The 20,411-nt window shown below is 34.5% G+C and overlaps 1 protein-coding gene across 1 annotated transcript in view; it reads right to left on the bottom strand.

The window, feature by feature from the left end:
- Positions 1 to 787: 787 nt before the first annotated feature.
- LOC135077340 (GTP-binding protein REM 1) overlaps positions 788 to 20,411 on the bottom strand; it is a 183,258-nt gene continuing 163,634 nt past the window's right edge. The window contains exons 3-5 of the mRNA XM_063971866.1: positions 10,194 to 10,279; positions 9,660 to 9,849; positions 788 to 5,906 (exon numbers count right to left, since the gene is read on the bottom strand). Coding sequence (XP_063827936.1) covers positions 5,632 to 5,906; positions 9,660 to 9,849; positions 10,194 to 10,279 — 551 coding nt within the window. The 3' untranslated portion in view covers positions 788 to 5,631. The remainder of the gene's footprint in view (positions 5,907 to 9,659; positions 9,850 to 10,193; positions 10,280 to 20,411) is intronic.

Genomic DNA, 20,411 nt, shown 5'->3' with positions numbered 1-20,411 from the left:
CGTGTGTTTTATTTTGAAAAGTATTTTTTCATTGTTTTCAAGCAACTTTTGACAATACATGTTTAGTTTGTAATTTTGTTAAATTTAATCACAGGGTGTTTCTAATATATTATTTAGAAGCGTAAATTAGTGTGGATTGCAATTATTTGAAACATTTTTCGGTATTTATAAGCTATATTTTTTACCGATTTTTTAAAAGCACTATCACCTAGTCGGCTAAATTGTACCACATCAAGTTGTATGGAACTTTACCAAAGGATTTTGAATTTTTTTGTAGTAAATCATATTTTGAAGTTATAATAGCGTAGTTATGTTTGACTAACAATAAATGAAAGCAAAAGACTGGCAAAGTAGATTAGGTACAAGTGTGCGTTACGATAATTGGAATTACAAAACTTGTACTCAAAATTGTGATAACGTCTAAAACAATATCGATTGTCTATGTTATTAACTACTGTTCCTTTTCGTTTTCTAATTTGTTAAGAATGTATCGTATAATATTTTGCCATAGTTTTTTTATAGGCTTGAAATTTATTGAAATCCAATTTAGTAACCCTGTGGTACAAATTATCGAACCGGTTGGCTAAATTGGACCGAAGCTCTGAACTCGTACTATGTTGATTTGTGCCAAATATACAACAATCATGTTAATTAATACTTATGAAATAGTAAGTTGAATAATGTATCTTTTATTATATACCATGGATATTAGCAAAAACAAAAGAAAACTATGTGTAAAATGGGATTGAAAAAAACTGGTCCAAATTAGCGGACTCTCCCTTACATAGTAGTTTTAAAAAAACTCTAGAAAAAACTATGTTTTCAATATCTGGCTTTGATTTTTGTATGAAGTTCGAAACACTTTTATGGTGTTACAGTACATTGGTTTATCATTGAACCTATCAACACCATCACACACTAAAGGCTTTCGCGACGCAAGCTCGTAAAAATGCTTTATGGCAAATCTGCCCCATAACAAAAGACGGATAAGCGGAAATATTATTTGGAATCCATGTAATCGGTCCCATAATAGGTAGCTACTAAAAAGATTAATTTGTATGAAGTAACTGGTTTTATAGAAAATTCAGATAACTTTCTTTTGGTGATATAGGTACTCGTATAGCATAGGTATAATAGTACTCTCAAAAACTACTTTTTTTCTTTAAATTGGTCTTAATAAGGTCACTCAAGAATAAATTTTACCGTGTGATTGACGGCTAATGCAGTTTCAAAAATTAAAGCATTTTCGTACTTGTGATATTTTCGAGCCGGAAAACGTAGCGTGGGCAGGCCTCCCACTAGGTGGACCGACGATCTGGTGAAGGTCGCGGGAGGTGCCTGGATGCGAGCGGCGCAGGACCTGTCTTTATGGAAATCCTTGGGGAGGCCTTTGTCCAGCAGTGGACGTCTTTCGGCTGAAACGAACGAACGATATTTTCAAAGAAAAGTTACTAAAACCTTCACCTATTCCGATTTTCAATTACTCGTTTATGAATAGAATCTCGTATGAAAAGGAACTCAAAGGTTGATTTTCTCGTAGCAGCTACGGCGCTTCGTAGTATGCTACAGAAACTACGACAATCGCTACGTCGTAGTTCTCCTTAGAAAGTCTACGAACTTTTACTCCCGACTACGAGTGGCGAGCTTTAGAATTGTTTTATGAAGTTAGAAAATAGTAGAAATATCTTTGTTTCAACTTGGTTTTAGTTACCTACTTCTGTTTATTGGTTTTTCTAAAGTTTAAGTCACTTGATGTAAGTACTTTATTTTGCTGTTTTTCTAAACTTTAGTCGCTTACACTTATCCGTCCGTTTGGGAGCAGAAATGTCGAAATAACAAAAACTATCTACAAACTATAATATATCAACTTACAGACTATAGTATAACTATGATAGCTTTGCTCATCAAATGAGGATAATAAAAACGAGCACAATTTTAATGACAAATTAACGGGTGTTTTGAGTGCATTCAATTTTTTAATATTTTCTCCATTTACGTGCGAGTGTCAACTTTATAGATTTTAAGTAAGATTACAAGTAGAAATTAATGAACCTTTCTTTTTAATTTGATACTAACACTTTCTCGGGACTATTCCCACCTCTCGTTCCCACCACTGCAACTCCTGTGTAGCCAGGATCTACAGCTTGACCGCCACAAAAACCCAACCAGTGAACAAGTTTATCCCGGGGGAAAGTAAAACTGTCATTGGACCCGCAACGAAATTAATCAGAAGAACATAGGAGGAGTTCGAAATTAAGTTTCGACTTCCCTCCATTGCAAAGCGGATGACAGGTGACAAAAAGGTTTAATACTAATATTAAGAAATTGAATGCACCTATAAAAGTATACAATTACCTAGAATTCTCTAAATAACTAACCGAAGTACACATTGATATAATACAACGTTAACAATAAAAGGCACTGGCTTGAATCGAAATTCAAAGGGTTAATAACAATTTTATAGGATTACAATAATAATGGCATACAAAAAACGAACTTGGTACAGTAAAGATATAGGAAATATAACATTGTATTGAATATGGGGTAACATTTAAGGACTAGGTATTACAATAGTTTGAGTTGGTCTTTCATTAGAGGTTATAAGTTTTCAGGAATAGTTTCAAAATTTGTAGTTGATTTACTGTATCTATTCAATTCAAAAGTCCAAAGATTCAACAGTCATTGTTATACAGAAAATTCTGTAATAGGCATTTTGATTATTTAAATATTTATACAACTGAATATACTGAAACTTTACACGTGGATTCTCAACATATTTTACCATTAAATCGTATAATACACAATCAAACACAAATACGGCAAAACCCAACATTAAGTATAAAATATCACTTAAATATTAACATTATACTATTCTATTATACAAGTTTAAATACCACATCAAATCCGTAAGTGCACGCGCATCTTTTATATACAATTTTTCCACTTACAATCTTAATTATATACGAGTGAATAATTCCGATTTATACTGATTAGTTTTAAGGATATAATTACTTAATTAATTGGTGTAAATGTAATAAGGGGGAGGCACTGAGGTATTAATAAACTAATAAGGGGAAATTATTAGGTAAGAAAGGATAAGAATACCTTATATAGATTTAATAAGCATAGAAAATGTTGAGGGCCAAGAACTAGAAAAATTAGTCTGTAAAATAGAGGTCAGTCAGTTAGAATATTCATAAACTTTAAGGAATCAAAGAAAGTAAATACAATAGATGTAAGAGAGTAAATGTATGTTTGGTACTAGACTTATCTTTTTTTTTCTTTAACAAAAGTAAAATATTCAGGCCTTTAAACAATTTGATATTCGTTATCGAATCGATAGAGTCACTTAGGTAAATATTACTTTTGTATCTAATATAAGAACGTGGCGATTGCGTTATGGAATATAACGTATGCCATATTTAAAGTCACAGATTTACTTAAACCAACGACCTTTCAATATTTAAAGAAATTGTATAGCCTTTATTAAACGTGTGTGTGTAACGAAGATTAATCTATAAGTAGGTAAATTTCAGGGTAGAATGCTCCAATAGGTGTGGCCCCAATATGGTAGGATGATAAAAACACATAGGCACAATGTTATTATTAAAGGGAGGTATTCAATTTACTTGTACAAGAAATTTTATAATGGATAGGATTAAATGGATATAGATCTTATATGTATAATATAATGGTCCTATTATATTTTTGCTATTTAATTGTGCCGTATAATTTTCATTCCCGTTCTATATGTAAGTATAACCGTTATTGTTTGTAGGATTAGCAAAAGGAAAAAAGCTACAGGCTTTATTATTATCTTGATTCAATAAAGAATGTTATTAATTAACAGAACCTAACACTGTGCAGAGCTTTTAGTGTAAATATTAACTATTATTACAGCTTCACCATATTATATTTATATACATAGATAAAGTATTCGATATACATATTATATTATACAAATGGTCCAATTAAACATGTTATATAAAGTGCCTACAGTAAACCTACTAGATTTATAGATATTAATATTGCTGATACGTCGATTCAATGATAATATTATTTTCGGGAAAATACAATTTCACTTAACTCTACGTTATTCTAAACGTATAACTAACTTATATTTACGTATGTTAAATTCTCTCAAAATTGGCACATAATGATGTAACATTGATAAATACCAAGTTATTCTTTGGCTTAATAATTATATTTATAATTATAATAAATATCAATAGCAGCACAGCAATACCCTAAGACCCTTATATTTAACACTTACTCTTGGGTTCCGTATTCCGTATTTTGTAGTATATAAAACGTACTTAGATTTAAAAAATACTTGATTATCGTCATTAGATTATCTTTTTTAAAAAGTTTTACTAAATTAATTCAGTGGTACAAATATTTCTGGAAATGGGTGGTCTTATCGCTAAAAATCTTCATGTTATGTCTGGGTGCTTTACACTCTTTCAGTCAGGTGTATTTAGCGCCTAATTTTACCTTTTTTACAAGAGTTTCCAAATTCAGGTAGGTACAACGATTTCTTGAAATAGGCGGCGTTATCGCTTAAAAATCTTGAAGTAGTGTATTTTGTTTAGGTACTTCAAGCTCTCTTTTAGTCAGGGTACTTTGCTCAGTCCAAACAGTCTTCAGTTAAAAAGATATTGCTGTCTGAAACCATTTATTTGAATGGAAACAATTGTAAACAAACCACGGAATCAGGAAAATAAAGAGTCTTCGAGATTCGGATGTGTTTGTTTAGCAATTCAATTCTGATGGCATCTGAAAGTAAATTGTCGTTTTCCATCAGAGGGAAAAGTACGAATGTAGAGTCCAGTTTAGCTGGCTATAAATTGCCATTGTAATAGTGCACTTATAGCAACTACATAAGATGACATAGTGTTAAGCTTGTTATGCCGTCATTTTGCCTTTGACCTTTCACTACATATTTTATGACTTGGCTAATGTGATAGTAGCCAAAGACTGTAAGAGTGCAGTGTCGTGTTTGTTCAGTCAGTACCTTACTTCTAATAACAGTTGTAAGTTAGATACTTCAACTTTCTGACTGAACTGAATTGGCATACCTTGATGATGTAAAAGTGATGAACGAGAAAACTTTGATGCAATATTTAGGCTGTAAGTTATTACAGTATGGATTGCACTATGCCCGTCTTAGCAATAAGGCAATATTTTGCGGTTTGACTTTGTAACCTGAAAACGGATATATTAAACTTAATACGATACGACCGTCACCTAATAATAGGGATGATACATGTAAATATACCGCATATGGTCACCGCAGAATAACAGCGTCATGTTCTGGGTTTTATTTACTACTCCAGAGCATGACACATGCTGAGCGGTGGCCAATTTTGGTTCTAACTTGTGTTAGCTTTTTGTTATCTGTGTGTTATATTTTAAGTTGGAACCAAATACATGTTTTTCTTTCTTTCTAAATAAAAGCATCCTTTTGCGTCAAATAACGAATAACGACAAACTCATATCTAGACCTAGATGATGGAGACCAAGGATTCTATGACGTCACAAATATACTACAAAACCGCAACGGCCCGTCACTCCTCGGAACACGTCACTGGCAACAGTCAATTAGACGAACACGGGTCCGTCCTGTTCCACTCACAGTACGTTTAAGTTTTCACAGTTCTTGAACTTGGAGTCTTCTTTGCCGAAGATCCAGGTCAGCATCTGTCTGGCCTTCATACTTGCTCGGACTACGCCCCTGGATTTGTACCAGTGGGCGGGAGAGGATTCCCTGCCTCCTTCTGCGTACTGCTGCCTCTTCAGTCTGATCTGGTTCAGGATTCCGACGAGGAGTTCGTCTACGTTGTGGTTGATGCCCACGGACACTTCGATGAATTTCGCTTTGTAGGTGCAGGCGAGGCATTTGCCGTCTGTAAGCAAAAGGTGAGGTTAGATTTGTGTTTGGGAGTTGGCATTGTTCATCAATCGAGGAATCGATCCATTTAGGTTGGTCGCATACTTAAACAAAACTAGCGGCAGCCAGCGATCTCATAAACTTGGAGCCAGTTTTACCTCCTTAGGAGTGGAGTTTCGTTCTTATAGCGGATGTCTACACCCTATAAGGAACTTACCAAGTAAATTTCTAGTTTGTAGGTGTTATAGTTTCTGAGATATCGTGATTAATCAGTGAGTGATATTTCGCTTAGATTTGGTTGCAATTTAATGTAAGTTACGTCAGTCATTTTTACAGCAGCTCAATTTAGTACTCTAGTGGTGTTCACACCTAAGTTAAATCAATTAACTTAATCCATCTTATTAAAATGTTCTAGTTCACTGTAAGAACTCCAAATGCTTTTTTTCATTCCAAAATTTTTCACGTGTATTATATTTCGTAACGTTATAAACTTATTAATAAAACCAGTTTCTATGAATTCTCAGGCGGCTTAAAATTCAAAGCTATTATTCCGGCTTCAGCTTACATTAGCCCTATAAAATACCAATTTCACTTCAACATGGCTCTTCTAATTGGCTGTTAGTTATATTTAGGGCTGCCATCGGCGAGAATAGCAAATTTTGGAAATAATTTAAGACAAAAAATGTATTGAAATATCTCTTTGATTTGGCGAGTAACTAATCCTCGCTTAGATAACGTCACGGGTTAATTTCTCACTTGAGACAGTAATGCCCGTTTTCACCATCAATCCCTAATTTTTAAATGACCCCTATGGTACCACATAACAGGAATTTTGTTTTCAAAGGGGTCACTTAAAAATTAGGGATTGATGGTGAAAACGGGCATAAGAATATTATTTTAAAGGTTTTCTACGCTACGAGTTCGTAATTTTGTTTGATTTACTTTTAATTGTAGCAAAGTGTTGTAAAATGCGTATACAAGTTTTGATGTGGTACTTATTTTATGTCAAATCTACTTTATCAAGCGGGTTCGTTTTCAGCCAAATGACGTCCACTGCTGGACAAAGGCCTCCCCCAAGGTTTTCCACAATGAACGGTCCTGCGCTGCCCGCATCCAGGCTCTTCCCGCGACCTTCACCAGATCGTCGGTCCACCTAGTAGGAGGCCTGCCCACGCTATCAAGCGGGTATGTAATATCTATCTATCTATCTATGTCAGCCTTTGGGTTCGCCTTCGAACATAGGCCTCCTCTTCAACCCTCCACCGTTTTCTGTCCCTGGCCACACGCATCCAGTTCACTCCAGCCTGCTGCCGGATATCGTCTGTCCATCGTTTAGGCAATATACATGTAATATACATTCATATAATTTAACAAAACAGTCTTTATGACAGAACAATTAAGAAAGTGATTTATTGTCTTTTAATAACGTTCTTTATCAAGAACGAGTATGATCATACTTCGATATTTTATTACTTGATCCCCTACAGCTATTTCATGGTGACAGCCCTAGTTATACTCAACAAATCCCTGATTACCACGTAATCCGATAGCTTCGGTATGACGTCACATTATCCAAAAGCAATTTGTGTGACATTAGGGAACAGTGGCCAGTGACGTCACCGTTGGAATTAGGTACATCGTTTCGGAAATAATAGGGGATAATGAACAATATTAAATGTAGGTAACATAATTTATTTAGTATGGAGTTTAATATTAATTATTAGAGTAGAAACTGTATCGTTATTAATTTGTCCCATGATTCTGGTATATGGTAAATAGTGACTGATTTTTTTTGCATTGCATTGTCATAAAGCAGTGGTTTTACTTGGGACATTTAAAAGTGCCTTTTTAAAGCTTAATTGCCATAAAGATAAAATACTTTATGACTTCATAAAAACTGAGAGTAGGTTAGGTTTATTTTAGCTCACTTAATAAAAAAAAAGAACAACAATAAACAAGAAATACTTCAAAATAAGTTTAGTTTTGCTTAGTTTCGGACGCAGCGTAAAATGTTCAAAGTTTATTTAAACAAAGTTCAATAAAAGTAGACCAATCTTTGTCTCCAAGGTCCAAGTCGCAGAACGTAGTAACTCAAGTTTTCCCAATATGCAAGTTGCCCGTTGCGACATAATTCCGTCAGTACCAGCATCGCAATGCGAGCGCCATTTTGTCGCTTCATTAGCCGCCATTATGTGAGCGGTGTGATTTCCCAGGACGGGGAGATATTACTAATTTTCTTTGCCCGAAATTGCTTTTGGATGTGTGACGAGATTGTACAAGTTTCATTTGATTTGTTTATGAGGTACGTTTTGGGTACGTATCTCCCATGACCATCTAAATATACTTATGTATATGTATAACAAAGTATAACAAAGGTGACTGACTGACTGACATAGTGATCTATCAACGCACAGCCCAAACCGATTGGGCTGAAATATGGCATGCAGGTAGATGTTATGACGTAGGCATCCGCTAAGAAAGGATTTTACGAAACTCCACCCCTAAGGGGAAAACGGGATCCACGCGTACGAAGTCGCGGGCGGCCGCTAGTTTTACTATATTTATAGACTAATCAAATAAATATGACTAAATTGTTATAGTCGCCGTCTAAAAATCTGATATACTCGTAGTAGTTCCCCGAAGGGTTTACTTTGAAGGAAAGAATCTTCGCGGTGGAGGGAGAATAGAACTGATAGAACCAAGGAACGTAAAGGTGAATGTTTGATATTTTGTGTAGACCTGCTCCTGACCTGTGTGCCTTCTAGAAGGAAGCTCTGTCTACCACTGAACACAAATTCCTGCTCCTTCTTCTAGAAAGACGTTCTGTCTACCACTGAAAGCTAGCTCCTGCTTTACCTTCTAGAAGTAAGCCTTGTCTGACACTGGGAAAACCAGTTCCTGTTGACCTTTTGGAAGGATGTCTTGGCTCCCATTAAGTAGATCCTTAGTAAACAGGCCTAGGTTTTCATACCTTGTGTAGACACAGCTCTGCTCCTCGCCAAATCTATCTTATTGGCTACCAGCAGCGCCGGCCGGGCCCGCAGCATGTCGCAGTCCAGTAGCCGGGCCAGTTCCTGCTCAGCCTTCTGGAAGGATGCCTTGTCCACCACTAAAAGATAGGCCCTGTTCTGCCTTCTATAATGTAACTTCATCTACCACTTAATAGACCCGTAGTGAACAATTCTAAATGAATGTTTGATACTTTGTGTAGACACCCGCCTGCTTCTGGTCTACCTGCCTACCTTCTAGAAGGAGGTCTTGTCTTCCACTAAAAACCAACCCCTGCTTTGCTTTCTAGGAGGAAGCCTTTTCAATTACTAGGAGAGCTAGCTCTTCATGTTCTTTTGACGTCTTGGCTTCTACTGAGTGGATTAACAAGCCTAGGTTTTCATACCTTGTGTAGACACAGCCCTGCTCCTCGCCAAATCTATCTTATTGGCCACCAGTAGTGCTGGTCGGGCCCGCAGCATGTCGCAGTCCAGTAGCCGGGCCAGCTCCTGCTCAGCCTTCTGGAAAGATGCCTTGTCCACCACTGAGAGCCAATTGCTCCTTTTGGATTGATCACCATTGAGTAGACTCGTTGCTAACAATTGTAAGAGAAAGTTAGATACTTTGTGTAGATATCCACTTGCTCTTGACCTACCTTCCTGCTTGTTTTCCAGAAGAACGCTTTGTATACATTAGAGACTCAGCTCCTGCTCCTCCTCCTATAAGAGTAGTTATCAAGTCCAAAGGTCTCTTCGTAGTTAACATGCTTAGGTCTTCATACCTTGTGTAGACACAGCCCTGCTCCTCGCCAAGTCTATCTTATTGGCCACCAGCAGCGCCGGCCGGGCCCGCAGCATGTCGCAGTCCAGTAGCCGGGCCAGTTCCTGCTCAGCCTTCTGGAAGGATGCCTTGTCCACCACTGAGTAGATCACCACGAACGCGTCAGGCGGTTCGCTTCGCTCGATTTCTTCCTGTGTGGAAAAAGAAAGTTTATTAAATTATACATTAATATTATTTTAACAGCATTTTTAAATGACTAGTAATGTGCCACAACACATAAATAAATCTTTTTTTAATGCAAGTCAGGCAGGTATTTGACCGTAATTGCACATGGTGTTAAGTAACATGCAATCTAGGATGGTACATATTTGCCCTGTAAGTGCCTATTCACTCTTTTAAAATTTTGTTCGCAATTACTGGGAACTATGGGAATTTTTCATTCACAGTAAAAATTTTGATTTCCAAGACGTCCATAACTGTTAATATGTTTAGAGAACTTATAACTACATATTATAGGAGTAAAATAAAAACATACCTTTGAACTAGTGCAGTTAACGAAATATAATTCTGATTCTTCCCCATTTAGCATTATTGACACCTTCTCTTCTGAACAGTCGACGTCTGAAAAGAAAAACAGCCTTTAAATATTGTAAAACATTATAGTATATTGAGATATAAATAAATGTTCTAGAAAGTAACAATTATTGTACGACAGTTCATTGGGGAATAATTTACAAATAGTGAAGTCGTTTTGTCACAAAATGGACGTCGTTTTGTCACAAAATGGACGTCGCTTTGTCACAAAATGGACATGACCTGAATTCTTTATTTTAAAGTAGGTAGGTATACATAAAAGACAACAAAACAATTTTTCTGTGCTTGAAACGCATTGACTGCCATTGCAAAAGGGTAACGTAAAAAAATTATGCAATTGTGCAATAATCTTAAAAAATTACATGGATTTACAGAAATTTAAACTTTTTTGAATTTCAGTTCAACTTTAAATAATGAACAAGTTCAAAATTGCAACAACCCTGAAATTCAAAGTTACCCAAGTTGACTGTAGCAACCAAAATAACAAAACATTATTTTTTAAACTAATTTAAATCATTGAAAATATAATATAAAACTATACAATAGCTCAGAATTGCATTTGTGTGTAGCATACATCGTCCAGATAACCGGGGCACTCTACAACGGCTCAGGGCACTCTCTGCAACATATTTATCCCGAGTTTTATCCCGTCGATGCAATTTCAGGGGATTCCCCTTTCTTTGGCGGCTCATCCTACATTGAATATTGTATTAGATTCTAGATAACGTTGTTTACCGTGATAAATATTTAGTAGCACAGTTTATTCTTAAAGAAATAAATGTGGGTAACACAGAAGTTGACACGGGGCATGTGTTTTTATCCCTTTAAATGTCAAAATCCTTTTTATTTACACAATGTTTTCTGCTCACAGTGAAATCAATTAATTTATCAAAAAGTTGTCAAAATGTTAGCTATTTATAGGCATTTTTGATTTCACGTATATAATGTATACTACGAGTACTTTGAGCTTGAGAAGCAAATAAGTTCGCTCAAGCTAAAAATCTTAATTCAGAAACCGGGCTTTAGTCATCGTTAATATCTTCAAAGTCACTAAACAAAGTCCTCATGTAACCCGTTGGGAAAAAAATTCCGAACGAGTACAAAATACATAAAAAAATCAAAATAATTAAGTAATCCAAAGAAAATACAAGTTAACGAGTTTTTCCCAACGAGTGGCAGGGTTACTCGTTTGGAAAAAATTCCCATCAGGGAATTAACTATTAAAATTCACCACCAATTAACAGGGTTACTCGTTTGGGTGTGACTCGTTGGTAACAAGCGCTTTAAACCCTCTGAACAAAGTCGAAACTGTATGTCCCCAACATGCTGTTGTAGGAACTCAAATTAATTCAAAGTTCCGTCTCATGTGCCCCTTTGACCCGTAGTGTCTAAGGCTTAATGAAGATTACCTATAAAACTATACCCTTAGAGCCAAAGCACACGACGCGTTGCGGATATTTCACCATAAGGCGCAACGCGGCTCTACATCGCTCGGGCAACGTTTTTTTTTATCCACAACGAGGAAGTTCTTGGCCTTTATCTCACCTGATGGTAAGTGATGATCAGGCTGAAGGTGGAAGCGAGCTTCACCCGGAATCCTCAACCACGGAGGAACTGGCTATCTTACCTCTAACTGCCGGAACACAACAATGCTGTTAATATTGTTGTTATGGCGACAGACTTAGGTAAGATGGTGGTAGCTAGCCAGGCGGACTTAGAACAGCCCTACCACTAACCAAACCGAACAGAAAATTCTGCCCCCACTGGGAATCGAACCCGGGACCTCTGAGTCTGAAGCAGGTGGTCTTACCACTTGACCACAGAGGCGGTTAAACGGTTAAACGTGCCTATTTGTTTGCTTTAACACGCTAATCTCAGGTCCAATTTGAAAAAGCTTTTTTGTGTTGGATAGCCCATTTACCAAGGAAGGCTTTAGGCTAATAGCATCACCCTACAGTCAATAGGGGCGGAGCAGTACAGAAAAATGTTGCTATAACGGGAAATATCAAACTATTTTTACGCGTACGGATTCGCGAGCACAGCTAGTTTCTATCTAAAACATCATCGTGTGCTTTGGGCCTTATGACTCTACATCCGTAATATTGATGATACCCTTAATACTGATGCGTAATTTGAGAAGATGGATCGTAATTCCCTTGATTGTAACACTTTAGTGTGTGACAACATTGTCTTGGCCATAATCGTAACCAAATCTCACATAAGGAGGTTAATTCAATTAGAACGATGATAGATACCGCCCAGTTATGTCGCGAGTTACGAGTATTTTAGGCTATGTTCACATGTAACGCGCGTTATCGCAGGTCAACGAGGAATTAAATTTATAAAGAGTTCATATGACAAACGCTAACGTGCGTTGCGAGGAGCTCGTCAGTCTCTTTCGATAGAGCTTAGAAAATGGACGTGGAAGAAGCTATTGCGATGGAAGCGCGCGCTCATCTGAACAGTCAACGGACGTTATATAGCTGTCAAAGCGCGCATCAACGCGCGATCGCCTGCGTCTAGAGACTTTTGCACGCTCATGTGATCGGTTGTATGTAAATACTACGATGTCTAGTCGCGCGATCTGAAAACGCGCGTTAAAATTTTGCCATCTGAACATAGCTTTACTGTTTCTGGTGTTGTTCTTAAAGATTATATTCTTAGCTTCAGTGAAAAGAAAAGTCTTAATCGAACTGGGAACACAAAAGTGCTTTAATGCGTGTCCCATATTAGTAAATGGTGTTTGGCATTCATGAATTAAATCCAAATTTTATGAGTTATTAGCGACCACACACGACTTCGTACGCGTGGATTCCGTTTTACCCTATTTGAATTTTCCAAAATCCTGTCTCAGTGAGCACCTACGTTCTAAAAGGAATAATTAATTGTTTATATACATTTTATAATAGAATATTGTTGTTTCTGCTTTTACAACTTTACCTATAACACATTGTATTAGTGCACTGTAACACATTGGATAAAAAAATGAACAAAAGAGAGCAATGCAACTGGCAACATTTTAACTAGTAAAATAAAAACGTATTATACGCAAAACTCATTATAAATTAAAACATAGTTTAAAGCATTAATTGAACAAGTTAATTTTCACTGGGATTTTTACACTTTAATAACCAGCAAACTTTTTTAAACTCAAATTATTTCGACACGCAGGAAAATATCATTAAAATTTAATACGTGTCGCGAAAAGGCGGAACGGAATACGAAAGTATCGTTAAAATAAACTTTCCATGGAAAAGGTCCAATTATGGCGCGAGTTAAAAAACGAGGAAATTCTTTTAGATTTTGATTGCATTCGTAAATTGTGAATACAGCGAATGAGGCTGTTAATACTTCTTTATATAACAACAAAATTTTATACAGCCTAGTGAATTTACACCCTACTTTTTATGAGCAAAACATTCAGTTCCATTAATGGCTGATTATTTTTCAATCGTCAGATATCTTTTAACTGAAGAATAAACTTGTCATTTTGACATATTTCCCATACTGAAACTGTCAATGTGCCAAACTTATTCTTCAGTTAAAAGTTATCCGACGATTGAAAAATCAGCCCTAATTCGGGTAAATATTTAGGTAGGTATACACTTAGGAAAAATGTTACCTTCTTTACTTGAAAAATATTTATACTTGGCTTTCTATTCATCAACAGTTATAACATTGGAAGCTCATTTGTCACTCAGAACCCAAGTGGGAGTCAAAGTTTAGATTGTGAAAGTAATCAATTTCACTAAGAACTCTTAGGGGAAATTCTTCAAACAATTTAAACTTAAAACTTCAAATACAATCCCATTTTAAAAGACAGTTGAAATTACTTGAACAAAGTAAAATGTATTGCGAGTCATACAAACTTTAGCACAGATTCTTCGCCAAATGAAGAAACCTTATCTATAAAGTCAAATATAGTGATCATTCTTCTCCTATAATGTATCTTATACCTTCCACCGAAATTTTTGCTATTGTTAAACATCTACACAAGTTTATAAAATTGAATTTTTTTGTAGTAACAATATTTGTTAAGGTTTTCAGTATATTGTATTTCTGATTCAAAGAAAAAATACTGGTAAGATTTAATTGAAAATATTTCTCAAAGAAAGGACGTCATTTCAATGTTTAGTACACAATTAGGTACCTACTACATAATCATTATAAGTTTGCGTAAATAAGTACAAAGCAATTGGACTAGAATTTATCTATTCATAATATGTAGACACACACTCGTTCATGACTGTTCTCAATACAGATCTAAACAATAAACCTTTATATCTCCAGCCCAAATGAAAATAATAAAATGAAGATAAAGAAATATAAATGAAGCCCCACCAACTCGAGAGACTACACATTACATTCATCCTCATCCTCTGTAAAATTGAACTAAAAGTCCTTTCAGACATAAAGCAAATCGCATGGAGCTTAATCTAAATTCCGCATGAGTCAGAATTTAGGGCCATAAAGAGTTAAATTGAAAAAGTTGATGGCTTCCCGACACGGATGATACACGATAAAGGGAACTTTGGGAATGTATTTTAAAATGATATGAAACACTCGTAAAATTACTCAACTTTAGAAAATAAGCTATAAATTGTATTCAGGTATGTAACATACGTTATAGGATGATAAATAAACAATGAGTACGAGGGATGAAAAATAAATAGGTAAGCTTTTTAATTTGTAACTTTAATACGCAATTTTTTACCCCGTTATTGTTTTTGGTCAAGGGAAGCGCGGGGTGCGGGGAGTTTGATCCATCCGGGCAATCCGAGCGTTATCGTGTACCAATAACATTCAAACATTAGCGGAAGAATGGTGAGACGCGTCTTCGTGGATGAAACGATCTATAGTTGTCTTTTCAAGAAACCAAATTGATGTTCTCATAATTTCGTGATGCAAGCCACATTCTAATAATTCCACACACTATCAATCTGTCATCTCATACTATCACCGCGTCTAAAATTAAGCGATACACTAAATTAAGATGTGATTTGCGACATGATGTATTTCTGTTATTTATTAATTTGTTTTTTAGTTTGTTCTTTGGGATTTTCCAGTCATTTCTCAATGCCTGGCTAAATTGGAGTTATTTGTCAAAATATGGATTAGCTTTGCGTTGCGTAGAGTGGTATTTTTAATAAAATGTGACAGTATGATTATTAAAAGTAGTGTTTTGCTATTAATAAAAATATTTTTTGTGATTCACTATCGTTCATAAACTGTGAATATCCCTTTTCTTTTCGAGGGAATTACATAATGAACTGTCGAATTTTTCGGCTCAGTAGTTTTGAGGAATGGAGTAGCATTTACATAGGCTTAAGCTTGGAAATAAATAATTACCGATAATAAAATAATAATCAATACCGAAGAAATTATCTTCGAGGTTTAATAAAACTTGTAACACAACAATATTAATAATATTATACCAACATCTGACGAGTTAAATTGTTATTTATACATATTAATATGTGTTATAATATTTGACACGCCTTGTTCTATTAAAACTATATTCTTCTTTTCCTTCAGGAAAAAAGGTAGCAATTACATCTGTCACTCATTTCGCCACATTGTACCTAATTAATGTTGAATGCTCCGTGATCAAACAAAACACAATATAAAAGAAGATTAGAACTCATTGGGTTGTTCGTCATCTCGCACCTGTCAAACTCGCTAGCAGGCGCGAGTTGGGAAATTCCGATTTTACCTATTATTTTGTTCGTCAACTCGCACCTTTTCAAAAGTACAGTCAAATAAAAACGAATTGAAACTAAAAACTTTCAGTGTGTCGGGCATGTAGTGATCAAACTTTAAGGGATTCTTTGAATCAGTGCATTTTCGCATGTTAACCGCGCTATGGAACCACTGGGAAGGGGTATCCTTGTTCAACAATGACGTCGAAACTAAAAGACCTAGACTAATAAATGTACATTCGTTTTGTAGAATATCTGGTTTTTCTTACGTTGTAAAATAACTGAAAAGAAGTGAAAATGACATATTTTTTCTACTTAAATCCATTCTTACTCCTTTAAAATGAAATAAATAAATAAATATCCTTAAACATTTTACGCTACGCTTCTAGTCCCAAACTAAGCAAAGTAAAAAAAACAACGGATATTTAAATATATTTTTTTTGTATAAAATGTATGAAACTCGTGTCTCTTTTCTCTTCTACCAAGAGATAATTTTATTTACCTATTCAAATTCAAATTATTTGTTTGCAATAAATAGCCTTTTATTAGGAATTATTTATACTAGTTCCTTACTTATTAAATTAGCGTTTTGTAAGAAGAATTTTACGAAAATTGATTATTTCCATACTAACATTTTTTGTGAATTTTTAAGGAACCACAAATTCAAATTTTATTAAATTTTGTGGGTAGATTAAAACAACATTGTCCTAACCCTAACCCAAACTTGTCATCTAATAATAAATTATAGCAACTATTTCCTCATAGTTTGAAAATGTAAGGCAAACATGTTTATGTTTTACAAAACTTTGAAGAGCAGATATCTCGAAAACTATACAAGATATACAAAAACTTGACTTACAAATTAAATTAATTTTAATTCTCTAGAAGTATTCATATCGCTAGGATGCTTGGTTTTTTATTTAGATAGTTTTGACATATAAGCGAAAAACCCAAAAATGGGACCTTCAAAGGCTGCGGTGGAGAACTTGATAATGTTCATCCCCTAACTAGCTAATCCAAACAAAGTTACAATGTTAAAAATTATGTTCCAAGCATTTCCCTCTGTACATTTTCATTGCCTGGCCATTTTTCATGTTAAAAGAATACGAATGTATTATTTCAGAAGCTAAATTTATAAGATTTGATGTTCTCTAGTTCAAGCTTGAACTATTTTTTTTTAGGATTGTTTGTTAAAGCTGTACAATGTAATTGTTAGTTAATTGTAAAATTGGTAATAATAATTGTTGTTCTTCATTTGACACTTTCTTTGGGATATTTAGGTGGCATTTAAAAGAACGCGAATTAATATATTTGAAGCCTTTTAATATCCCGTGGCTTAGTTATAAAATCTGAGGTTAGATGCCGTGGCAAAAAAAAATATCTGCGGCTTGACTTATTATAATTCGCCATTACTAAATAGCTAGAAATCTAGCTTTGTTTTTAAATATACCTACTTAAATATTAGTAGACAGTTTACATACTAGGTATTAGGTATCCTCAGGACATTGTGATATCCTACTTCCTACTAATATTATAAATACGAAAGTTTGGATGATGTCATGATGTCTGAATGTTTGTTAGTTACTCTTTCATGCAAAAACTACTGAACGGATTTTGTTCAAAATTTACAGTATTATTGATTATAACCCAGATTAACCCATATATGCCCAGAGGCACGAAAACGACCCAATGGTACATGTTCTCTTGCGATGCTAATTAAAAAAAAAAATGTACGTTTGTTTTCTGTTTTAATGCCATAAATATAATCTTGAAAGAACTTCTTAGTCAAATACAATAACAGTTAATAAGTTTATTCGCCTCCAGATTTTTTCGAATTTGACATTGAACTTCAAAGATTTTTTTGTTGTTGAAATTAGTGCACCCAGTTTCACGAAACTGTAAGTATTCTTTTATGTATTCTGTTTTGAACGATTATTGCGATTGAAATAATGAAATGAATATATTTCCAAGGTAAATAAGTAAGAAGTATTGTGAAAATATAAATATGTGCTTTGTTATTTGTTGCAAAAGTTCTGTTGGTCGAAAACGACCGCATGGGCATATATGAGACCAGAATGTAGGTTTTGGTAGTATAAAGTATTTCAAATAAAAGTATTATTTATTATATAAATAGTATATAATAATTTCATCAAATTATAGCAAATAGTGTAAAATAATAATATTTGGTTAATTTAGGAACTTGTATAATTACACAGTTAGTACAATTTAGCCATGAAATGCTGCAAAATACTTGTTTGTTTTTGCATACTGCACATTTTCTACGAATCTGACCGGTGAGGATCAAATGCTAAAGCACACATACCGCCTTTTAGTGGTATATTAGAGGGCATTGTGCGTGTTGAAGGTCCAGGCTGAGTTCGAGGAGATCCATTTGTTAGAAGCAAATTTCTAGCATTTTACCTTCGAATCTCTAAAGTGTTTACAAATGCTCCAAGTGATCTCGATATTATGGCAGAGTTATTGATGAGAAGGAAAAAAACGGTTTATGGTATTCTCACATGGTTGATTGATGTCACCGTCAATAATAACTCTGGAGTTTCGAAGGTAAATTGCTAGAAATTTGCTTCCAAAATATGGATCTCCTTGAACTCAGCCTGGACCTTCAACACGCCCAGTGCCGTCTAATATACCACTAAGTGTAAGGCGGTATGATGCTGAGCATTTGATCCTGACCGGTGAGATTCCTAGAAATTATGCAGTATGCAAAAACATTACTGTGAAGAAATGCAGTAAGTGCGGTATAAATCTCCATGAAAAATGTTTTGCATCCTAAATTGTACTAACTGTATTATTACTCAAGTTCCTAAATCAACCAAATACGAGTATGATTATTATATACTATTTGCTATAATCTGTTCAAATTTGTGAACTAATTCTATGATGAATACGACTATTAAGGGAGAGTCCGCTAATTTGGACCAGTTTTTTTCAATCCCATTTTACACACAGTTTTCTTTTGTTTTTGCTAATGTCCATGGTATATAATCAAAGATACATTATTCAACTTACTATTTCATAAGTATTAATTAACATGATTGTTGTATATTTAGCACAAATCAACAAAGTACGAGTTCAGAGCTTCGGTCCAATTTAGCCAACCGGTTAGATAATTTGTACCACAGGGTTACTAAATTGAATTTCAATAAATTTCAAGCCTATAAAAAAACTATGGCAAAATATTATACGATACATTCTTAACAAATTAGGAAACGAAAAGTAACATTAGTTAATAACATAGACAATCGATATTGTTTTACACGTTATCACGATTTTGAGTACAAGTTTTGTAATTCCAATTATCGTAACGCACACTTGTATCTAATCTACTTTGCCAGTCTTTTGCTTTCATTTATTGTTAGTCAAACATAACTACGCTATTATAAATTCAAAATATAATTTACTAAAAAAAATTCAAAAATCCTTTGGTATAGTTCCATACAACTTGATGTGGTACAATTTAGCCAACTAGGTGATAGTGCTTTTAAAAAATCGGTAAAAAATATAGCTTATAAATACCGAAAAATGTTTCAAATAATTGTAATCCACACTAATTTACGCTTCTAAATAATATATAAGAAACACCCTGTGATTAAATTTAACAAAATTACAAACTAAACATGTATTGTCAAAAGTTACTTGAAAACAATGAAAAAATACTTTTCAAAATAAAACACACGTGTTTGTTGTCACGGCAAAAACCACATGGCCGATATTAATTTATTTTAGTTGTGTATCGCTGAGTGTTGTAATTATAGACATTCAATAAATACTTTACGAAATATGAGGGTGGTACAATTTACCCGGCGGTACAATATACCGAACTCTCCCCTATTTGAAAATACATTATACCACGAACATCTATATTCTATTCTCATATATGCCCAGGCGGTCGTTTTCGACCAACTGAAAAAAAAATAGTTCCAAGTACTGAAATCCAAAAACTCATCGTGGTTCATGATTAGGGGCCTATACAGGGTGTTAGGTAAATGGGTATATGAGCCGACACTAGCCCATGTTAACATGGTCATATAAATGATATGGTGAAGTCAGAAAATTTATATCTTCATTTTTATTATTTTATTTTTCATACAAATCGTATTTTATAAAATTTATTTTGTATGAAATAAATTTAAAAAAATTAAAATGATGATATCAAAGACTTCACCATACCATTTATATGCCCATGTTAACATGGGCTAGTATCGGCTCATATACCCATTTACCTAACACCCTGTATAGAGTAAATATACCAAATTACATAAAAATCTGGGACCTAAATAGTTCTGGGCATATACATAGGTTAACATATAGGCTATAATTTATGACGATATGTGACCAACTAAATTTCAATAAATAAATAAGACGTGGGTAAAAAGCGCCATCTATCGTCACTGGTTAAAATCTACAGCGCTGGACAAAAAATTTGACGTTCGTAAATT

This window comes from Ostrinia nubilalis, chromosome 13 (assembly GCF_963855985.1).
Source record: "Ostrinia nubilalis chromosome 13, ilOstNubi1.1, whole genome shotgun sequence".
Classification (NCBI taxonomy): Eukaryota; Metazoa; Arthropoda; class Insecta; order Lepidoptera; family Crambidae; genus Ostrinia; species Ostrinia nubilalis.
This window is presented reverse-complemented; position numbering and strand designations above follow the sequence as displayed.